Genomic DNA, 18967 nt, shown 5'->3' with positions numbered 1-18967 from the left:
ATATGGGTTGCTTGCGAGTACGTTCAAAGTACTCATTGACTTGTCATTGGTTATTTAATTTGTCAGGCATGAAAAAGCAGGAGTTTGATGAAGAGTTTGTTGGAGACCAACACACGAACTAGGACGCTTTTCAATCAGAATGCATGTAGGGTTAAGACAAATAATATGGGTTCACATTTTGGTTCAAAAATTTCGCTGCTAGTTAAGTTGGTGTGTTGGTCTTCAAGGCCATATCTATGTAAAACTTGACCTTAACGGTCTTCATTTATACCAAACGGTATGTATGAATCTTATTATTCAGGTTATGAATGTTCACTGTTACGTATGTTCAGTGAAATTGATCTTTGGGATTAGTGTTTACATTATGAGTTGAGTCCCCACATGTATAGACATATTTCAAGTATAAATTCATTCTTTTTAGATATTTCAATATAAATACATACAGATGTATATAGACATATTTCACGTATAAATTTGACATATTTCAAGTATAAATTCACTCTTTTTCCTCCATGTGTAGTCCATATTGGAATATCTAAAATAGACTTAGATTAAAGAATGAATTGAGCAGAACGGTATGCAAGTACTGGGCCCTTCTCCTATTCCAGACCCTTTTCCTGTTTAATAAAAATAATAATACAATTCCACCATAAATGGGGTTTATCTTCAGTAACATTGGAAAAACTAAGCCACGAGGTGACGGAGTGGCGCTTTTCTCTGTATGCATCATCGGGTGCCTGAGCCAACATAATCAGAACAGGGCTATTTTTTTTCCTTTTCTTTTTGAGAGAACAGAGAAGAACATGGCTAGTTGATTGCAAAACTAGCAAAGGAACCTAGACTGGCTTCAATTTCTTCAGTTCCTCAGAATAAACCTACAGACCAGGGGGCTTGAGAATTGGAATCGGGAACAGGCTCTCGACATCGATTTGAGTACCAACAATGTTATTCAGAAGCTCAGGCGAAGCAGTCGTGCCTTTCCACCCGTTGAACCAGGGACCTCCCCCAACTTCCACCGCCGCCATGTTGCTTGTGGTGTCAAGTATCATCTGCAAATAAGCAAGTTAATGTTGTTGGAACATACTATTGCCAAAAGGATGTTTTTCAAAGACCGCGAAATCAAACAGCAATACATCCTGCAACAGGTGTGAAAACACATTCAATTTTTCCAGCACAGAAGAGAAGTTGCCTTTACTTGTGCAACCATCAAAATGAATGCATACCTTCCCTTTGCTCCCATCGTATTTCTTTTCCCACATTTGCAGCTTGAGATCTCCATAACAGGTGTCTTTGCATGCTGGTACAAATCCAGCCTCTATTGTTGGGGCTCGCAAAGCAGTCCCCGGTTCTTTGGTGGTTGCTTCTATTTCTACCTGTGGAATGTGTCAGAATGCATGTTATTGTAGTGCATAGAATGTAATGCAGGTGTCACCAAAACTTCCTCCAGTAAATATGGCAGGGAAGTGCATAAAGTGCACTTGAATTTAACTGCAACAGAGATTGTTGCAACTGAAGATATTTAAGATTATAGGACTAAAAGGATTAAAAGTGTGCTTCTGCTCAGTTATGAATACATGTAAAGAAAACCCAACACAAGTACACGCAAACACTCAAGCAAAGTTCACATTTTAACCACATTAGGCAATAATAATTACCAGATGATTTTTGTTTTCGCCAGACATCCTCCAGTGACCCCAAGGAGCAATGTCCCAGCTTACTGTCCCAGTCCAAGGCACAAACTCGTAAAATTTTCCCTCGTGATGGACGCCAATCTGAACAGAGCAGCAAGAGTTTTTATGAGGATAAGTAGCGCCAAATATCTCAATAGTCCATTTGCGGATAACAAATCAGCAACATTATGGAATATAATTTCATATTCTACTTAGAAATAATACTTACTACTCCCTCCATTCCTAAATATAAGACATTTTATAGATTCCACTATAGACTACATACGGATGTATATAGACATATTTAGAATGTAGATTCACTCATTTTGCTCCGTATGTAGTCTATAGTGAAATCTCTAAAAGGTCTTATATTTAGGAATGGAGGGAGTACTCACTATGTTAATTAAGTTGCTTTAAATACTTGTAAAAAATAACAAAACAGGTAAAACTGCATTTTATTATGGTTTTCGGGTGCCCAATGGGAAACATATATTTGGACTTCCAACGACGGTGCTATTTCCACCTTGGTATCCTTGTTTTTCGAGAAAATGCAAAGAGCTCTTTGCGTTTCATTTCACTGAAAAGGTGGGAGAGTACAAACCTCCTAGGAGGTAATGGTTACAAGGCCAATGCCCCATCAATGGACATCCCAGGAGCCGGGCAGCACAACCCTCAGCCCCTGTTCCCCAGCTTGTGCCCAGCATTTGGCCTCTACTTTGATCCTATCAGCTAATGTAAGAGGGTCTCGCATTGTCGAAGACACATTCCATTTGTTCCTTTGTTTCCAAATCATCCAAGCGACAAGCATTGTGATGGATTGTAGAGTCTTGTGGAGTGTGGACGGGGTCTGTGCCTTCGCTCGCTGCCACCAGTCCAGCATGGTAGGTTCGGTACCTGGTGGCGCAGGTATGTGTGCCCAGTCCAGGATGATGCGCCAAGTTTGCGAATGGGCACGCCAGGAGCAGGTGCTGGATGGTCTCTGGGTCTTGGTCGCAGAGGAGGCATTTGGGGTGGTGCTGCAGGCCGCGTTGGGCAAGTCACTCTGCCGTCCAGCATCTGTCTTGGTTGGCGAACCAGTGGAAGAATTTGACGCGGGGCGGCGCCCAACCCTTCCAGATGAGCTTCCAGGAGGGACAGCGAGTGGATCCTAGGAATGTGGCGGTGTAGCAAGACTGCACCGTATATATGCCGCTGGCCGTCCATCTCCAGAGCAGCCGGTCAGGTTCAGCCGAGAGGGCGAAATGTTGGATGGCCTGCCAGAGCATCAGGTACTGACCGATCTCGTGTATCCAAGGGTCCCTTGGATGTCACGGGCCCAGGAACAGTGTTCCTGTGGAGGCCCTCTGCCACTGTTCTCGTCCTGCGTCGCCGCTCGGGGATGCACTGGTATAACAAGGGGGCGAGTTCCCGGGGGATTACCCGTTATCCAGCAGTCCTCCCAGAAAGGGCTGTCAGTCCGTCTCCAAGCACCATAGTGGTGGATGCAAAGAACATCTCACTCTCCTCTTTAGAGAACTGGAGGTCCAGTCCCTGCCATGTTCGACCAGCATCCGTGCGGGCAAACCACATCCATCGCAGCCGAAGCGCTCCAGATCATGAATCCCAAGGCAGCCATATTCTACAGGGCGGCAAGTGTGGCGCCAATTGACATGGCAGTGCCCTCCGTTCGCGGTGGCGCGGCCGGCTCAAAGAAATCCACGTTGTATTTTCTCGAGCTGCTTCAGGGTCTTCTTGGGAGGGGCAAATGCGAGCAGTTCTTGGTTTGCCACCCTGACTGTCAGATTTATGAAGAGAGATTAGAACCTATGTTATGTTATTTTCTTTGAACAAAATTATTTGCTATCAACTTATAGTGTCATGAACCTATGTTTTTTCTGCTTTGAGCAGACTATTTACACTCGGATTGTAATGGTGCGAATCCAGATTATTTTTTGTTAATTTGTGTGGTCGTGGATCTATTTTCTACTAATATGTAATGTCATGTATGGTGTGGTGTGCAGCATTTTTTGTTCTGTGTTGTCATGGTCAAAATTATAAAATTATAATGGCATGTATCTTGTGTTGTTTATGTGACAGATGAATATCTCTGTTGAGGAAGATGAAGAACTTGATTTTTGTATTCTTGCAATGGCATATTATCTTCAAAACAAAGAGAAGGTGCCGTATGCACCTAGAAGAGTACCGACGATAACAGGATTGCAGTGGGTGCAAGAGAAAGAGATGAATCCAAAAGCATTCTACTCCATGTTCAGGATGCTGAGGTTAGTGTTTTACCCATTACATGAGTTGCTAGTTGAGAAATACGGTTTAAGGTCAACTTGCAACATGTCAAGCAAAGAAGCATTAGCACTGTTTTTATGGACTCTGGGGACATGTCAGACCACCCACAATGTTGCGGATCGATTTGAACACAGTCGATCTACCATTAACAAAAAGTTTAAAGAGGTTTTAAAGCATGTAGATTGTATGGCTGGTGATTACCTTCGACCCAAAGATGAAACTTTCAGCCAAGTTCATGACTCGCTAGAAAAAAACAAGATTTTGGCCTCACTTCCAGAATGCTATTGGGGCCATAGATGGAACACACATTCCTTGCGTTGTGCCGGAAGCAGAGCAACCTAAATACCGCCACGGAAAATATTTCATCAGTCAGAATGTCATGGCAATTTGTGATTTCGACATGAGGTTCATTTTTTTTTTGTTGGATGGCCTGGATCTGTTCATGACACGTGTGTATGGGCTGATGCACGAGCTGAATATTCCAGTTTCCCACACCCTCCCAACGGTAATGACTAGTGCAGGCATTCTATTACAGTACCATTTCTCTTCTTTAACTTACTGGTCTTCATTGTATTTTTTTCATCACCACAGGAAAATACTATCTTGTTGACTCCGGATATCCTAAGTTCCTAACCGAGATGGGTATCTAGCACCATACAAAGGACAACGATACCATGTTCCTGATTTCCAGCAAGTACCTCCACGAGGGAGAAATGAGACCTTCAATCATCGACATTCCTCACTACGAAACGTCATTGAAAGATCATTTGGTGTTCTCAAGATGAAATGGAGAATCCTTCTTGGCATCAGACGTTACAAAGTTGGTACGCAAACAATGATAATTACTGCATGCACATATCTTCATAACTACATCCGTGAGAGCAAACTGCGTGATGAGCATTTCCACAAGGTTGAGAATGGGTCCTATGTTCACGAGGAGAGCGTTTCTCATCACTTTGCACCCTATGATGAGGATAATATGGGTACAACACGTGATGCTATTGCTGTGAGTGTCTTCCCTTGAGGAATAGCTTTGTGGTGTATGTTTTTCTTGGGAGAACCTTGTAATAACTTCAACATATTTATTTTGTTCGCCTTAATAGCACTTTGTGTTACTTGTATGTGAGACAATGATGTTTGAACGATGTTTGTATGTGTGATAATAATCTTCCTTTGTTCGACTTTAAACATTTTATGATATTCAAAAAATCGATTTTATGTTCGTATCTGCGATATAACAACAACTATTATTTAACTCAATATTATTTAAACAACAAAAACAAAGCCTTTAGTCCCAAACAAGTTGGGGTAGGCTAGAGGTGAAACTCATAAGATCTCGCGACCAACTCATGGTTCTGGCACATGGATAGCAAGCTTCCACGCACCCCTGTCCATGGCTAGTTCTTTGGTGATGCTCCAATCCTTCAGATCTCTCTTTACGGACTCTTCCCATGTCAAGTTCGGTCTACCCCGGCCTCTTTTGACATTATCCGCATGCTTTAGCCGTCCGCTATGCACTGCGGCTTCTGGAGGCCTGCGCTGAATATGCCCAAACCATCTGAGACGATGTTGGACAAGCTTCTCTTCAATTGGCGCTACCCCAACTCTATCTCGTATATCATCATTCGGATTCGGTCCTTCCTTGTGTGGCCACACATCCATCTCAACATGCGCATCTCCGCCACACCCAACTGTTGCACATGTCGCCTTTTAGTCGGCCAACACTCAGCTCCATACAACATTGCGGGTCGAACCGCGGTCCTATAGAACTTGCCTTTTAGCTTTTGTGGCACCCTCCTGTCACAAAGAACGCCTTTTAGCTTTTGTGGCACCCTCCTGTCACAAAGAACACCAGAAGCTTGGCGCCACTTCAGCCATCCGGCTTTAATTCGATGGTTCACATCTTCATCGATATCCCCATCCTTCTGCAACAGACCCCAAATATCGGAAGGTATCCTTCTGAGGCACCACCTGACCATCAAGGCTTACAACCTCCTCCTCCTCGTGCATTGTAGTGTACTGAAAGCGCACCTCATGTACTCGGTTTTAGTCCTACTAAGTCTAAAACCTTTCAATTCCAAGGTTTGCCTCCATAACTCCAACTTCTTGTTGCCTCAATATTATTTAACGAGAACAAAATTACAGTCCAAGGGTATCATAGACTTTTCACTGGTATATCTAAAAATAAGCCAAACAAACAAAAACAGAAAAGAACTGTATGGCTTATTCACAGGGGGCTTATTCTCACTGCAGCTTCTCGTGGGCTTAATTTCACTGCAGCTTATTTCACTTCTACTTATTTGGATGTCTGTGTGACCCATAGAAAGTTGGTCATATAATACATAACTATAAGAAAAAGGAAGAGAAATTGTATAAGATCAAGAAAGCTCGTGGGTAGAGATATAGAAAAGAAAAAGTAAAAAAAAAAATAGGATTAAAAAAGAGGGAATTCCTAATCCAATCAAAAAAACCATTTTGGTCTTAGTATGGATATAGGATCTTCCTATGTTATACTATATAACTCTCATCCATGAAATATAACTCTCATCCATGAATTGATTTGATAGATCCGATACTCATAATATTGAATTGATTCAGTATTATCAGAATGCAAGCCCTACTCATGAATTTACAAGATACCCCTTTTTCCTCTCCATGGGATTACATCTCGAGTGATTGTGAAAATAAAAAATAAAGAGGTTATGGAAGTCACCTTCCATCTCAAGAAATTCTTTTTTTCCCGCAAGGGGGCGTGATGTCTTTCTACGGAATCGCATGCCTATTCATTAGCTCCTACCTATGGTGTACTATTTTGTGGAATGTAGGTAGTGGTTATGACCGATTCGATAGAAAAGAAGGAATAATGTGCATTTTTCATTGGGGATTCCCTGGAATAAAACGTCGCATCTTCCTTCAATTCCTTATGCGGGATATCCAATCAATTACAATTCAGATTAAAGAGGGACTTTATCCTCGTCATATTCTTTATATGGAAATCAGGGGCCAGGAGATCATTCCCTTGACTCGTACTGATAATAAGTTTTTTACTCCATGAGAAATTGAACAAAAAACTGCCGAATTGGCCTATTTCTTGCGCGTACCAATTGAAGTATTTTGAGGTATCTTTTTTGAACTGAATTGAATGGAGAAAAGATAAATTGGAAGAAGAAAAGTTTTCTCAACATGGGGAGGAAGTCCCTTCGAAATTGGATTTGTTATTGTAAGGGATTTTTAAGTACTTACCTAAAGGAAGGAACAAACGAGGATAAGATAAAATTAAAAGGAAGGAGTGGTCGATCTGGATGGTCTTTTTGGACAGAACTTGTTGTAGTGTACTTCTGCATTTTTTATAGTTAACCGAGTTTTGTTTGGTTTTCAGCCTGGTTTCCCTCATAAACAGGGCTAACTCTTTTATTCTCAATTAATAGCAAGAATACCCTCCCTTTTGGGGTTTCTTGGATAAATAAGTCCAAAACAAATCCTCTTTTTGGGCAGATATCCACAGATCAAGCTTGCATGATGAGCTAAGTAACATATATAACACAAAATGGAAGTATGCACCAGATTAAGTTCGAAAGTATCAGATATATACCAGTGAAGGGCTCTCGTAGGTATCTCCCAATCCAATTTTCCTTAATCCACCGGCAGCAGTTAAAGCAACTTCACCAGATGCGCCCGGGAAGACATTACACTGGATCTGCACGAGCAAAGATGTTACAATTGGTTACCTGGGTTATGCATGCAATTGCGGAGTTAACCAAAATTCTATAACCATAAACAACGAACAGTCTACTTCAAAACTATCCAACTGGGAGCCTACGTGACAAAATCATGGCTAGAAGGGTAAAATAAATATCAAGTGTCATAATACTATGTCTACAGAAGGTGATCTTCAGTGTACCACAGATAATCAACTGAGGACTGGAATATACTTAACATCATCAAGACACCTAATATGAATAGCGTCATCAAGACACCTAATATGGAGAAATGACATGCTTGGCATGACACTATCCGAATGGTACAGAAGCTTACTGTTCTTGTTCGGTATCTCCGAAAGACTTCTGTCTTGTACCTCCGAGCCAACTAAGTTGATTTCAAAGTTACGACACTCTTCTGTCCGAACATTCTGAGATTATCTAGTAGCAAAATCCATGCGTCCCAGTATAGTTCAGATCCTCCGAATGATGTGTGATGGGAGCCTCCGAGCTGGCAGTAGCAAAATCCCTATGTACTAGTATAGTTCAGACCCTCCAAATGATGTGTGGTCGGAGCCTCCCAGCTGGAACCATGTTCTAGCCAAAATTTCCAAGTATCATATTTTGTGGACATATCACTTCCTCCGTTCAGAGCCTACGAGCGACTTCTCTCTGGACCCTCTGAGGTCTTTTCTTTCGGCGAGCCAGTTGAAAGTTGCCACCCTTAGCCTATTTGGAACCTCAAAGTAATTTTGCCAGGAGCCTCCGAGCTGTGCTAATTAGTTTGTAATGGTAGGATATCTAGATCTAGCCTGTAAATAACCCCACCCCATCCCACCTTGTGCCAAGTCATTCCAAGCACTTCACAACTCATTTCCTCCAAGTTTCAAGCCATATTTTCAGAACTCTCCTCCCATGAGATTCATTCCTATCACCGGCGAGGGGTAGGATTGCACCCAACAATCCGAACCTCAAGGCAAATCCTTGTGTTTGATGTGGTATCTATCCCTTACTCCATTTAGGTTCATGAAAGTTGGCTTCCGCTCTTTCAATTCATAGCCTTGCATGTCTAAGGTGTTTTACGCAAATGTAGCTTAAAGTTAAAAATTCCATCAACTAAGACTGTCTAGTGGTTCTTTGTGATGGTTTCTATTCACCAAAATTTGGGAAACCAACCAAGCAAGAGCCAAGATATCATAGGCTGCGAAATGTTTGGCCGAGTCAAATTTGGGCACCGACAAACAAACATGAGGACAGAAGAATAATACAGGTGAGACCGTTGATAATGAAATATGTATAATGCATCTTGGTTATAGAATTATATCTTGTCAACAAGTACAGACATTCCTTTACATCAATTTATACTGAAACCATGGGCGCAGATTAATGGCAATACATAACTAAAAATACAAAGTAGGCATATTGTCTGATCCTTAAATGAGTTAGCATGCACTTCATATTTTAATCTATATGAATCAAGAACAATAGAAGATCAAAGCTCAGAAAGAGGATAGAGAAACACACCCAGTACCACTTCCTTGGGAAACCCCCACCCCAGTTCTTCTCTGAGTAGGAGGGAGCATTTTCAAATTCATACCGTTCTCCATCCCATTCTATCCATCCTGGAAAGTACACGCACATCACAGAAACCAATATATAACTCAATAATATGAATAGGTCCTTATATGAAGTATTATAACTTCTTTTATTATCAAGCACGCTAGTTGTTCGAGTAACATGAAGCAAACCAGCTTAAAAAATGCCTTTACATCAAATGATACCATACTAGTGCCATGCCTGATGACCCACAAAATTGTAAATGTCTGCTATAACTATGAAAGTGTTGAAGTGTATATGTGGATTGCCAAGCCCTTTCCATTAGTTCAGACTTTTGGTTACATTGGCTACTGCACGAAGCTTAACATGGTATCAGAGCTAGGGTCTTGAGTTCAAGCCCTGGTTTCAGAATTTATCTAAAAATTGCTGATGCCCCCCTTTGTGTCTACGTATAGGCCTCTTGAGCCATACCTCCGAGTCTATCCACGTGTTGACTTCTTGAAGTGTATATGTGGATTGCCTAGCTCTTTCCATTAGTTCTGACTTTTGGTTGCGTTGGCTAGTGCATGAAGCTTAACAGAAAGAAATGTGAAAAGCATACCTTTTAACAAATAATAACGTACTACAATTTACGACTGGACAGGAGAGTTGCTCAACGGAAGATAAAAACTGGGCTCATAGATAAAGAATTGAAGATAAGGATAGATCCAAATCCTGGTATGTGCTGATGTCCTAAATGCATCTAGGAGTTTATGAACATTATTGAAGGGGAACAAAATTTTATGAGCACATCCGATTTTATATTTTAGATTAAGAATTACGGCTCCACTGAACATGGTAATTTTACACATGAGAGATGACCATTTCCTACCATAAAATTAATTGGCAGTACATGTGCCATCTTCAAGATAGTTCTACACATGAGAGGCGAACATCAACTTCAGTAAATTAATTGATGGTAAATGTGCCCCTGCCACATATCTAGGATAAAGTTTAAACAGCATTTCAATCAAATAGCTCAAGAAGTTTCTATATTCAAGCTCAGGGTATCAAAAACAAACCTGTGGATAGGCCACCAGCCATGCATATCTGCCAATGAGGTTCAAAGAATGGAAAAGCAGCAAGCCAACCAGCTGTTGACTTCTGCTTAGATGTGACATCACCCCAGCCATACACTGGACGAGTGCTGTACTCCCAACGAGCTGTTTGGACATTAGGCACATACTTTGACCTGTGATGGGCAACAACTAGCTCCAATTAGAATATAAAAAAGTGTGCATACATCATACATTCTTTACCCAATCTCCATTTCAACAACTTATATGCTATATTCTGCTGCAGTTATAGGAGGCAGCTTTAAGGAATTTACCCTGCTCTGTATTAGGGCTATGGAAAGACACTCACCACTGCAGGCAAGATGGAACTATTCTTGTAATACTTCCTTTATTCCAATCCAAGTAATAAATCGGAGATCTTATCTCTTAACTAGCTTAAGGCCCAAGTTAAACAATATATTCCTAATTTAAAAATGATAAATTTCCTAACTGGGAGATCACAGGGATCCTCTTCCAAGTTTGGTGAAGGGCACGCCCACACCTCTCTAGAGGCTCATCCACGAGCTGCTAGGGGCAGCCACTGGCAGCCGAAGGAAGCCCTAGATGATGACGCTTCACCTTGTGGCAAGGAAAAACTTGCAGCTCTTTGGCCCTGCGCCCAAAGTGGAGGTCATACTGGCCTAGGGTAGAAGGCATCGTCTTCATCTGTTCATGCATGAACGACGTCAATTCTGAAAATGTTGAAACGCCGACGCCACTCCTCAACCACAGAAGGCCACTGACTACATCAAAGCATTATCTGTGATTTGTTTAATTTTCCTTACACTAAGATGTAACCAAAATCTTCATGGCGATATTTCTTCATGTTGTCTGGAACCATGGTTCTATTTTTGAACCATAATTCTTTCAGTGGCATACAATTTTAACTACATGATGCAGTTATCACACAATGAAAGGACGATAGTGGTTCAGCAACAACCAGCGTAATGCTTCTAAATAACCAACCTACTAATCATTAAAAGCACAGATCTTTAACAAACATGGGATTTCACATGCCTTCCATCATCACGTATGAAGCCCTGATGCCAAGTTGGAGTGACTTGGTAGCCTTCCAAAACGCGATTAGAAAATTCCTAGATCATCAAATACAGATAACTGTTCAGAATTTGAAGAAGTCTTTGCAAGTCATAAGACTACAGAGAACTTAAAATCCATGAATCGCCATAAAGACAACTAGAAATATGAGACGTCAATACAAGTCGCATTTTCAGTTCATTCAAAAACTTGCAATCTGAGGAAGTATCCAATCATACATGCATATGTACTGGAAAAATTTCTATTCAGAGATTTTTTTTACTGTCAGTTACTGAACAGCAGAAGCAGTTAAAAATATCAACAAGAATTGTCACAACAAGATGCTCAGAAAGCATGTTAAGGCAACATAGAATGGGAAACAAAACAATATATATGAAGTGGGAGTAAATCAATCTTTTTGCATAGTTACCAGCAAAAAAAAATCTCCTTACATAGTTGTTAAGACGATGCCAGAATTAAGGAACAGAAATAAAGCACCAACCAAGTTTAAAAGCTTCAAGACATACAAATCTGTTAATTCAATGGAAAATCTTGCACATAGTCTAGAAAGTTAGATGAACATGGAAGAATGTAATACATAAATAAGTAAATAGAGTAGAGACGGAAAGAAACAAGTTATAACCACAAATCAAACAAGAAAATTAAGCCTTTTCAAATAGTCCGCTAGGCAGCAAGTAGATATGGAGCAGCTCAGCACATGTCATTCAATGTGTTTTAGTAAGAAGTCGTGCTAAGGAAGAAAAAACTTTAGATAATCAAACTGGCTCTCAAATTTCATAAGAAGCCATAAATCATCTACCTGAGGAGGGATTTCCCGCTCCGGGGGAGTTGAGCCTTTACTGGGTATGAAAGTGTTTCCGAGAATTAGCTCATGTCTACCTATCGAATTGCAGCTTATTAATTGGGAAACACAGAGTGATGAATTACAAAAGTTCAAGCAAACAGGGAAAGTAAACTAATTGTCTGACAACAGAAAAATTAGTGAAGCAACTTGGTTTAGTTTGGCTGCTTGGTTTTTTACGTGCAGCAACTCCTCATATAAGTAAATAAACAGGGCTTCCAAGAATATGCAGTTGACTTTTCTAAGCATTTAAATTGAGCATGAAAACATTACAAGAATATTGGTTGAACAGAAACACTGAGATATTATAGCTCTATTATGCTTTACAATGTATTGAAATATAAGTCAGTGGTCAAAATTACATTTTTTGTGGCCATGGTGATGTCTGAAGACTGGAAATGCCGCTATTTTGTGACTGAAGGTACTAGTTGATGTCTGATAACCTCTTGTTTGGAGCATAATTTTTAAAAACTGGACCAGATTAGTTGTTCAACCGAATAAAACCGAGTAAGGGCTCGACTGGGAAAAATCAGACCCAATGCTTTCTCTGGTCTGGTTCCCAATCCTTTTGAGATTTCTCCAATGGAAAGAACAGATTATTCAACGTACAGAACTAAATTTGTGAGGGTTTTTATTCATGATGGATAATCCAGCTTCATATTTGTATTTTCATCAGATGCAGACCATAAGATCTCAAATATATATGACAACACAAGTTCACAACTACATTTCATTAGAACAGAAAGCAATACTGTTTATTTTGATTCTGTAAACCTTGTTGCAAGAAATATAGCTCTATCAGTTAATAAATAGACAGTGACAGTACCATACACAACACAATCTTACTATGTCCACTTAATCTTAATAACTGAGATGTTTTAAGGGAAGAATTGCCAGAAAAGAAGCATCTGGAAAGGAAAAACAATTGAAGAGAAGAGATTGAACAAGTATCTTACTCCCCCAAAAGTTGTTTGATTTTTCAGAGTACTGGCATATGTACTTGTCATCCGCACCAAGAATGTGCGCTCCCACCCCGGTAAACCGTGGACCGTGTATGGCCTGGTCGAGAGCAGTCATCCCATCACGAAAGAATGGATTCTCAACAGAGTACATGAAACAGAAGCTCTGCCTGCACTCTGGAATGGACACCTTGAAGTACCATCCTTCGAAGAAAGCCCTGGCGGTTCCATCATAGTGATACCTGAAAATATTTCATCACCACTATTAGCTTCTAAATCTCCCGCAACATGAACATAGTGTTGTGAATGCAGAGTAGCACACATTAAAAAACGGTCTACAAAATCTGAGCCCACCCCACTTGAGGGTTGCATCATATCAGGTTGGTGTTAAATTCAGTGACTCCTTAATTCAGAAAACCAAGCGTGCGGGCTGCTGGGGGTGAATCTGCGAACTAGAGTTACATTTCTTCAATCAAAACGGAAAGCAGCAAAATCTTCTTCCTAACCGACACGCAACCCCACAGAAATCGCCCCGCGCCTGATTCAGGAACTCTGACATCTATCATATAAAAAAATGAAGGAACCCTCCGAATCGGCCGTTTACAAATTACCCGCTGTGCGGCGTCCGCAGAGGCCGATCCCGCGGGGTGGGGGCGTAGGTGGGCGCCGCCGCCGGCGGCGGCTCGGTGGCGGCGCGTGGGCTGACGCTGCAGCGGGCCCGGGGGTGGCACCAGAGCGGTCGCGGGGCGCGGGGCGCTGGCCTGGCGGTCGGCACGAAAGCGGTGGCGGAGCCGGCGACGTTCATGTGGCTGAGCGGCTGTGGACGCTTCGTGGCGGCGCACGCGGGAGCTGTGCTGGTCCCGTTGCGTCTCTGGTTTTGTTTGCCCCAGCCGTGGAGGGGTCGGCACTCGTTGCCTCGCGGAACGGTGGCCAGTCCAAGTGTCGAATTGCGGTCGTGGCGGACGGGGGCATTGACAGGTTGCGTTTTGCATGCGGGGATCATCTTTGCCACGCGGTGGATCCGGAGAAACTCGTCGTTCACGTGCATACCGGGAGAGCCCTTTTTCTTCACGCCTGGTTTGGTTAATGGGGATTCGAGAGATTTTAAGAGTAAAATCCCCGGGGCCTCAGAAGCCCCATAGATCCTCGGGCGCTCATTTGGTAGGACGGGTTTGTTCAGACCAATTTCCTCCGTCCCCTTCAATCCATTTCTATCCATGTGTTTCAAAACCCTCCTCAAGGGACTAGTGGAAGTAAAACCCCGGAGATTCGAGAGGATTGGGTGAAACAAAGGGATTCACCCAATCCCCTGAAATCCCTCCCTCTTAAAACCTCCCTAACTCCCTTTAACCAAACGAGGCCTTACGGACTAGGGAGCATTTCGGGTCACGTTTTTTGCATTTCGCGTCACATGGACACGAGGTAACATAATTAGTGGATCAAATGATACAGAGGCATCCTAAATCCATGTGGGCGAGAAAAATTGTCCATGATTCAATTACCTTTAACAGAAGACATGGTGGATTATTGTCTATAATGAAATGTATATAGAAATTTTAAATTAATAGCACAAAATATTTGCTATCATGTTCGAAGAGTCCGATTTAAAAGCATGTTCGCATTGGAAATATTTGCGTTTTCGAGTGACTTTGTGTTTAAGCAAAAAAATACATAGGATTTTGTTTAAAAATATATGTGCCTTGAAAATCATGAATGCTTTGGCCCATACACATAGTAGAATACAAAGTGGCCAACGGATTACATACCATTTCCTATCTTGTTCTTAAAACAAAGAAAAAACACATGTCATTTTCTTTCTCCACACCCTTCTCCTTTTCTCCTCCTCGCTTACTCTATTTGGCTTTTAAAGAATCTCGCGTCACCAGCGCCAAAGCCAAGGCAAATGTTATTTACTCCCTCTGTTTCTAAATATAAGTCTTTTAAACGACTTTACTAAGGGTCTATATACGGAGCAAAATGATTGAATCTACACTCTAAAATATGTTTACATACATCCGTATGTAGTTCACTAATAAAACAGAAAAACAATGCATAATACACAGTACAGGAATCTGAGACTTTGTCGTCTGCCATGGCAGACGGCAAAGGGGGCACCCCGGACGGCAAAGCCTTTGTCATCCGTCAGCAGACGACAAACTAGACGGTAAAGATTTATCCGGTGAAGAGGTCATTTGTCGTCTACCTTTAGAAAGCGGACGGCAAAGAATCTTTGTCATGGGGGGCAGACGACAAAGAAAATGGGACGGCAAATCCGCAAGGCGCTCCCGTTAAGTGCTAACGGCAGCATGCTGGGCCCATCTTTCCTTTGTCGTCTCCCTATCCCCCCCCCATTTGTCGTCTCCCTAACCCCCTTTGCCGTCAGCCATGTTTGAGGCACACGGCAAAGGGGGGCACACAGACCCTCTCTCCCTTCACCTTTGCCGCCTGCCCCTCCCTCTTTTGCCGTCTGCCCTCCCCCTTTGCCGTCAGCCATGTTTGAGGCAGACGACAAGGGGACACCCCCGGTGTGTTTCAACCCCAGGCTTTGGAGCCTTTGCCGTTTGCTACAAGCCCTTTGCCATCGGTGAGCGGACGGCAAAGGCTCAAAAAACCCTTATTTATTTTATTTTCTATAATATCCAGCAATTTTCACACAAATCGGGATATATATATTTGACAGAAATAATTGTGTTTTCATACTCATAACCATATTAAAATAACTTTCATCTATAATACATACATATTATGCAAGTTGCATCTGTACCAAACCATATATTACACTAGTTTCATCCATGCATACAAAGTTTCATATATATCCATATACTACAATAGTTTCAATCCAAGCTTTCATGAAGTCATGGTAGAAGAAACCATATTCAAGCGCTCCATTAATATAATCCAAACTTCCTGTGAAGTGAATGTAGTCTGCAAAATGGAAAATAAGAAAGTTAGAAGAAGAAGACTAGATGAAGAAGAGAAGTATAGGTCATTTCGGAGAGAACTTAGCTAAGTATATGCCATTTAATAGCTGAGTTACGGGGAATAAGTCATCTTGGAGCTACATAGCCTTATTATGTCATTTAGGAGAGAACTTAGCTAAGTAATGTCATTTTGGAGCTACTTAGGAAAAAATATGTCATTTTGGAGCCAACTATGCTTATTAAGCCATTTTGGAGCTAGCTAAGCTAATTATAGGCCATTTAATAGCTAAGTTAGGTGGAATAGGTCATCTTGGAGCTGCATAGTCTTATTATGTCATTTTGGAGAGAACTTAGCTCAGTATAGGCCATTCTAGAGCTAACTTGGATAAAATATGTCATTTTGGAGCCGACTATGATTATTAAGCCATTTTGGAGCTAGCTAAGCTAATTATAGGCCATTTAATAGCTAAGTTAGGTGGAATAGGTCATCCTGAAGCTACATAGCCTTATTATGTCATTTAGAAGAGAACTGTGATAGCCCGAGACCGACGTTCCAGAAGATTCCCTTTCTATTCCGTTTTCGTCGTGTGTTTATTTTTATTTGTCGCATCATCATCGCATCATGCGCGTCATCCGCATTGCATCGGCATCCCGTTGCCGCTAATTTTCAAACTTGCATCCGTTGTTAGTTGTTGGTTCTCGTCGTTGTCCGTTCTGAGCCCGACCACACACGCACGCGCCCGCGGCATCATCAAAACCCTGTTTTAAAAGTGTGTATAAAACTTTCTATGATTGGGTTGAAACTTGGTGTGCGGTCTTAATATAATATAGGTAGGCTGTCTGCCAAATTTCGTCGCAATCGGGGTCCGTCTGGTACCCGAACGGTCGACCGTAGTGGCACTGTATTCGGTCTATCGTCGGACGTTTTATCGGTGTTTTGAAGTAAGTTGTCGGGTGTTTGTTTTCCCTCTTATCCCCACCTAGCCTACTCTACATAGCTAACCCTAACCCGCCTCTCCGATCGGATCATACGATCGCGATCGGAGGGTCGAAAAACGCCCAAAACCACTACCCCTAGCCCCTAATGCTATTTAAACAGCTCCCCTTGTTATGTTTTGGGCAACCCTAGCTTCCCCCACCTCGAAACCAGTGCCAGCCGCCACCTGGTCGCCTCCCGCCTCCTCCTCCAGCCGCAGGCCCGCCAGGACCCAGATCGGGCCCTAGGAAGCCCATTTGGGCCCGACCCCGAGCTCCCTGGCCGCACCTCCATGGCAGCCATGCCCGAGCCCCGTGCTGCTCCCGTCGTTGCCAAATCGTCAGTCGAGCCCCGCGCCAGCCTCCCGCCGGCCATGCCCGGCCTTCGCGCCCGCCGGTGACCGCCGCCGCCATCTCCCCGCCGGCGCAGCCGCCGCCGCCATCTCCCTGCCGGCGCAGCCGCCGCCGCCTCTCCCTGCCTGCGCAGCCGCCGCGTGCTCCACCGCCCGCCGCCGGCCGGATCCGATCCGGTCCGGGATAGGGCCTCTCCACCGCCAAGCGCTGCCGGAGCCTTGCCGGCCTTGCCCCTGCTGCCGCCGTTGCAAGGCCTCCCGCCAGGAGATCGAGACCGCGACGCCTCGCTCGCGAGCGTTGACCCGCGCGTGGGCCGCGCCCCGCCCTGGTTACCGAGCGGCCCAACAACCGCCTTCGCCATGTTGGCCCAGTCTGGAGAGCTTCAGTTCGGCCCAGGCGCCCCTGAGTCCCAGCCACCTTCGCCCCTTCAGCCCACCAAGGTGAGGCCTCCCCTCGCTATTCCTCGCTTGTGCATCATTTAGTTAAGATGCACTCACCCTGTTTCGGCCCAATAGTGTTTTTTTAGGATTTAGAATTTAATTCTATTTCAGTATTTAATAGAATTTTAGAGCTGTTGGGGAACGTCGCATGGGAAACAAAAAATTTCCTACGCGCACGAAGACCTATCATGGTGATGTCCATCTACGAGAGGAGATTTGGATCTACGTACCCTTGTAGATCGCACAGCAGGAAGCGTTAAGAAACACGGTTGATGTAGTGGAACGTCCTCATGTCCCTCGACCCGCCCCGCGAACCGTCCCACGAACCGTCCCGCGATCCGTCCCACGATCCCTCCGATCTAGTGCCGAACGGACGGCACCTCCGCGTTCAGCACACGTACAGCTCGACGATGATCTCGGCCTTCTTGATCCAGCAAGCAAGACGGAGAAGTAGATGAGTTCTCTGGCAGTGTGACGATACTCCAGTGGTGGTGAAGGATCTACTCCTGCAGGGCTCTGCCCGAGCTCCGCAGAAATACGATCTAGAGGAAAAACCGTGGTGTTTGTGGTCGGGATGCCATGGAAAAAGTTGTCTCAAATCAGCCCTAGAACTCCACTATATATAGGAGGAGGGGAGGGGAGGCTTGCCTTGGGGTCCAAGACCCCAAGGGTCCGCCAGCCAAGGAGGTGGAGGAGTCTACCTCCAATCCTAGTCCAACTAGGATTGGAAGGTGGAGTCCTTCCCTTCCTTCCCACCTTTTTTTTTCTTTTCTCTTTGATTTTTTTATTTCCTGTGCATAGGGCCCTTTTGGGCTGTCCCACCAGCCCATCAAGGGCTGGTGCAACACCCCTAAGGCCTATGGGCTTCCCCGGGTGGGTTGGCCCCTTCCGGTGAACATCCGGAACCCACTCGTCACTCCCGGTACATTCCCGGTAATGCCCGAAAACTTTCCGGTAACCAAATGACGTCATCCTATATATCAATCTTCGTCTCCGGACCATTCCGGAAACCCTAACGGCATCCGTTATCTCATCCGGGACTCCGAACAACATTCGGTAATCACACATATAACTCAACCATACTAAAACATTGCCGAACCTTAAGTGTGCAGAACCTACGGG

The 18967-nt window shown here is 43.5% G+C and overlaps 1 protein-coding gene and 1 long non-coding RNA gene across 2 annotated transcripts; both read right to left on the bottom strand.

Annotated features, from left to right (window-relative positions):
• Positions 1 to 578: 578 nt before the first annotated feature.
• On the bottom strand, positions 579 to 14105 carry LOC123441129 (probable tocopherol cyclase, chloroplastic). Its single transcript, XM_045117645.1, has 10 exons — positions 13767 to 14105; positions 13153 to 13397; positions 12155 to 12234; positions 11317 to 11393; positions 10267 to 10436; positions 9173 to 9270; positions 7543 to 7647; positions 1656 to 1772; positions 1224 to 1373; positions 579 to 1049 (listed from the first exon to the last, which is right to left on the bottom strand). The coding sequence occupies exons 1-10, from the start codon at positions 13958 to 13960 to the stop codon at positions 876 to 878; spliced, it is 1410 nt and encodes a 469-aa protein (XP_044973580.1). The 5' UTR covers positions 13961 to 14105; the 3' UTR covers positions 579 to 875.
• Positions 2107 to 5285, bottom strand: LOC123441141. Its single transcript, XR_006630415.1, has 2 exons — positions 4152 to 5285; positions 2107 to 3444 (listed from the first exon to the last, which is right to left on the bottom strand). It is a non-coding gene; the product is annotated as an uncharacterized LOC123441141 (long non-coding RNA).
• Positions 14106 to 18967: the final 4862 nt, after the last annotated feature.

Source organism: Hordeum vulgare, chromosome 1H (assembly GCF_904849725.1).
Source record: "Hordeum vulgare subsp. vulgare chromosome 1H, MorexV3_pseudomolecules_assembly, whole genome shotgun sequence".
Taxonomy (NCBI): Eukaryota; Viridiplantae; Streptophyta; class Magnoliopsida; order Poales; family Poaceae; genus Hordeum; species Hordeum vulgare.
Note: the sequence above shows the minus strand (reverse complement) of the source record. Positions and strands in the feature narration are given on the sequence as shown.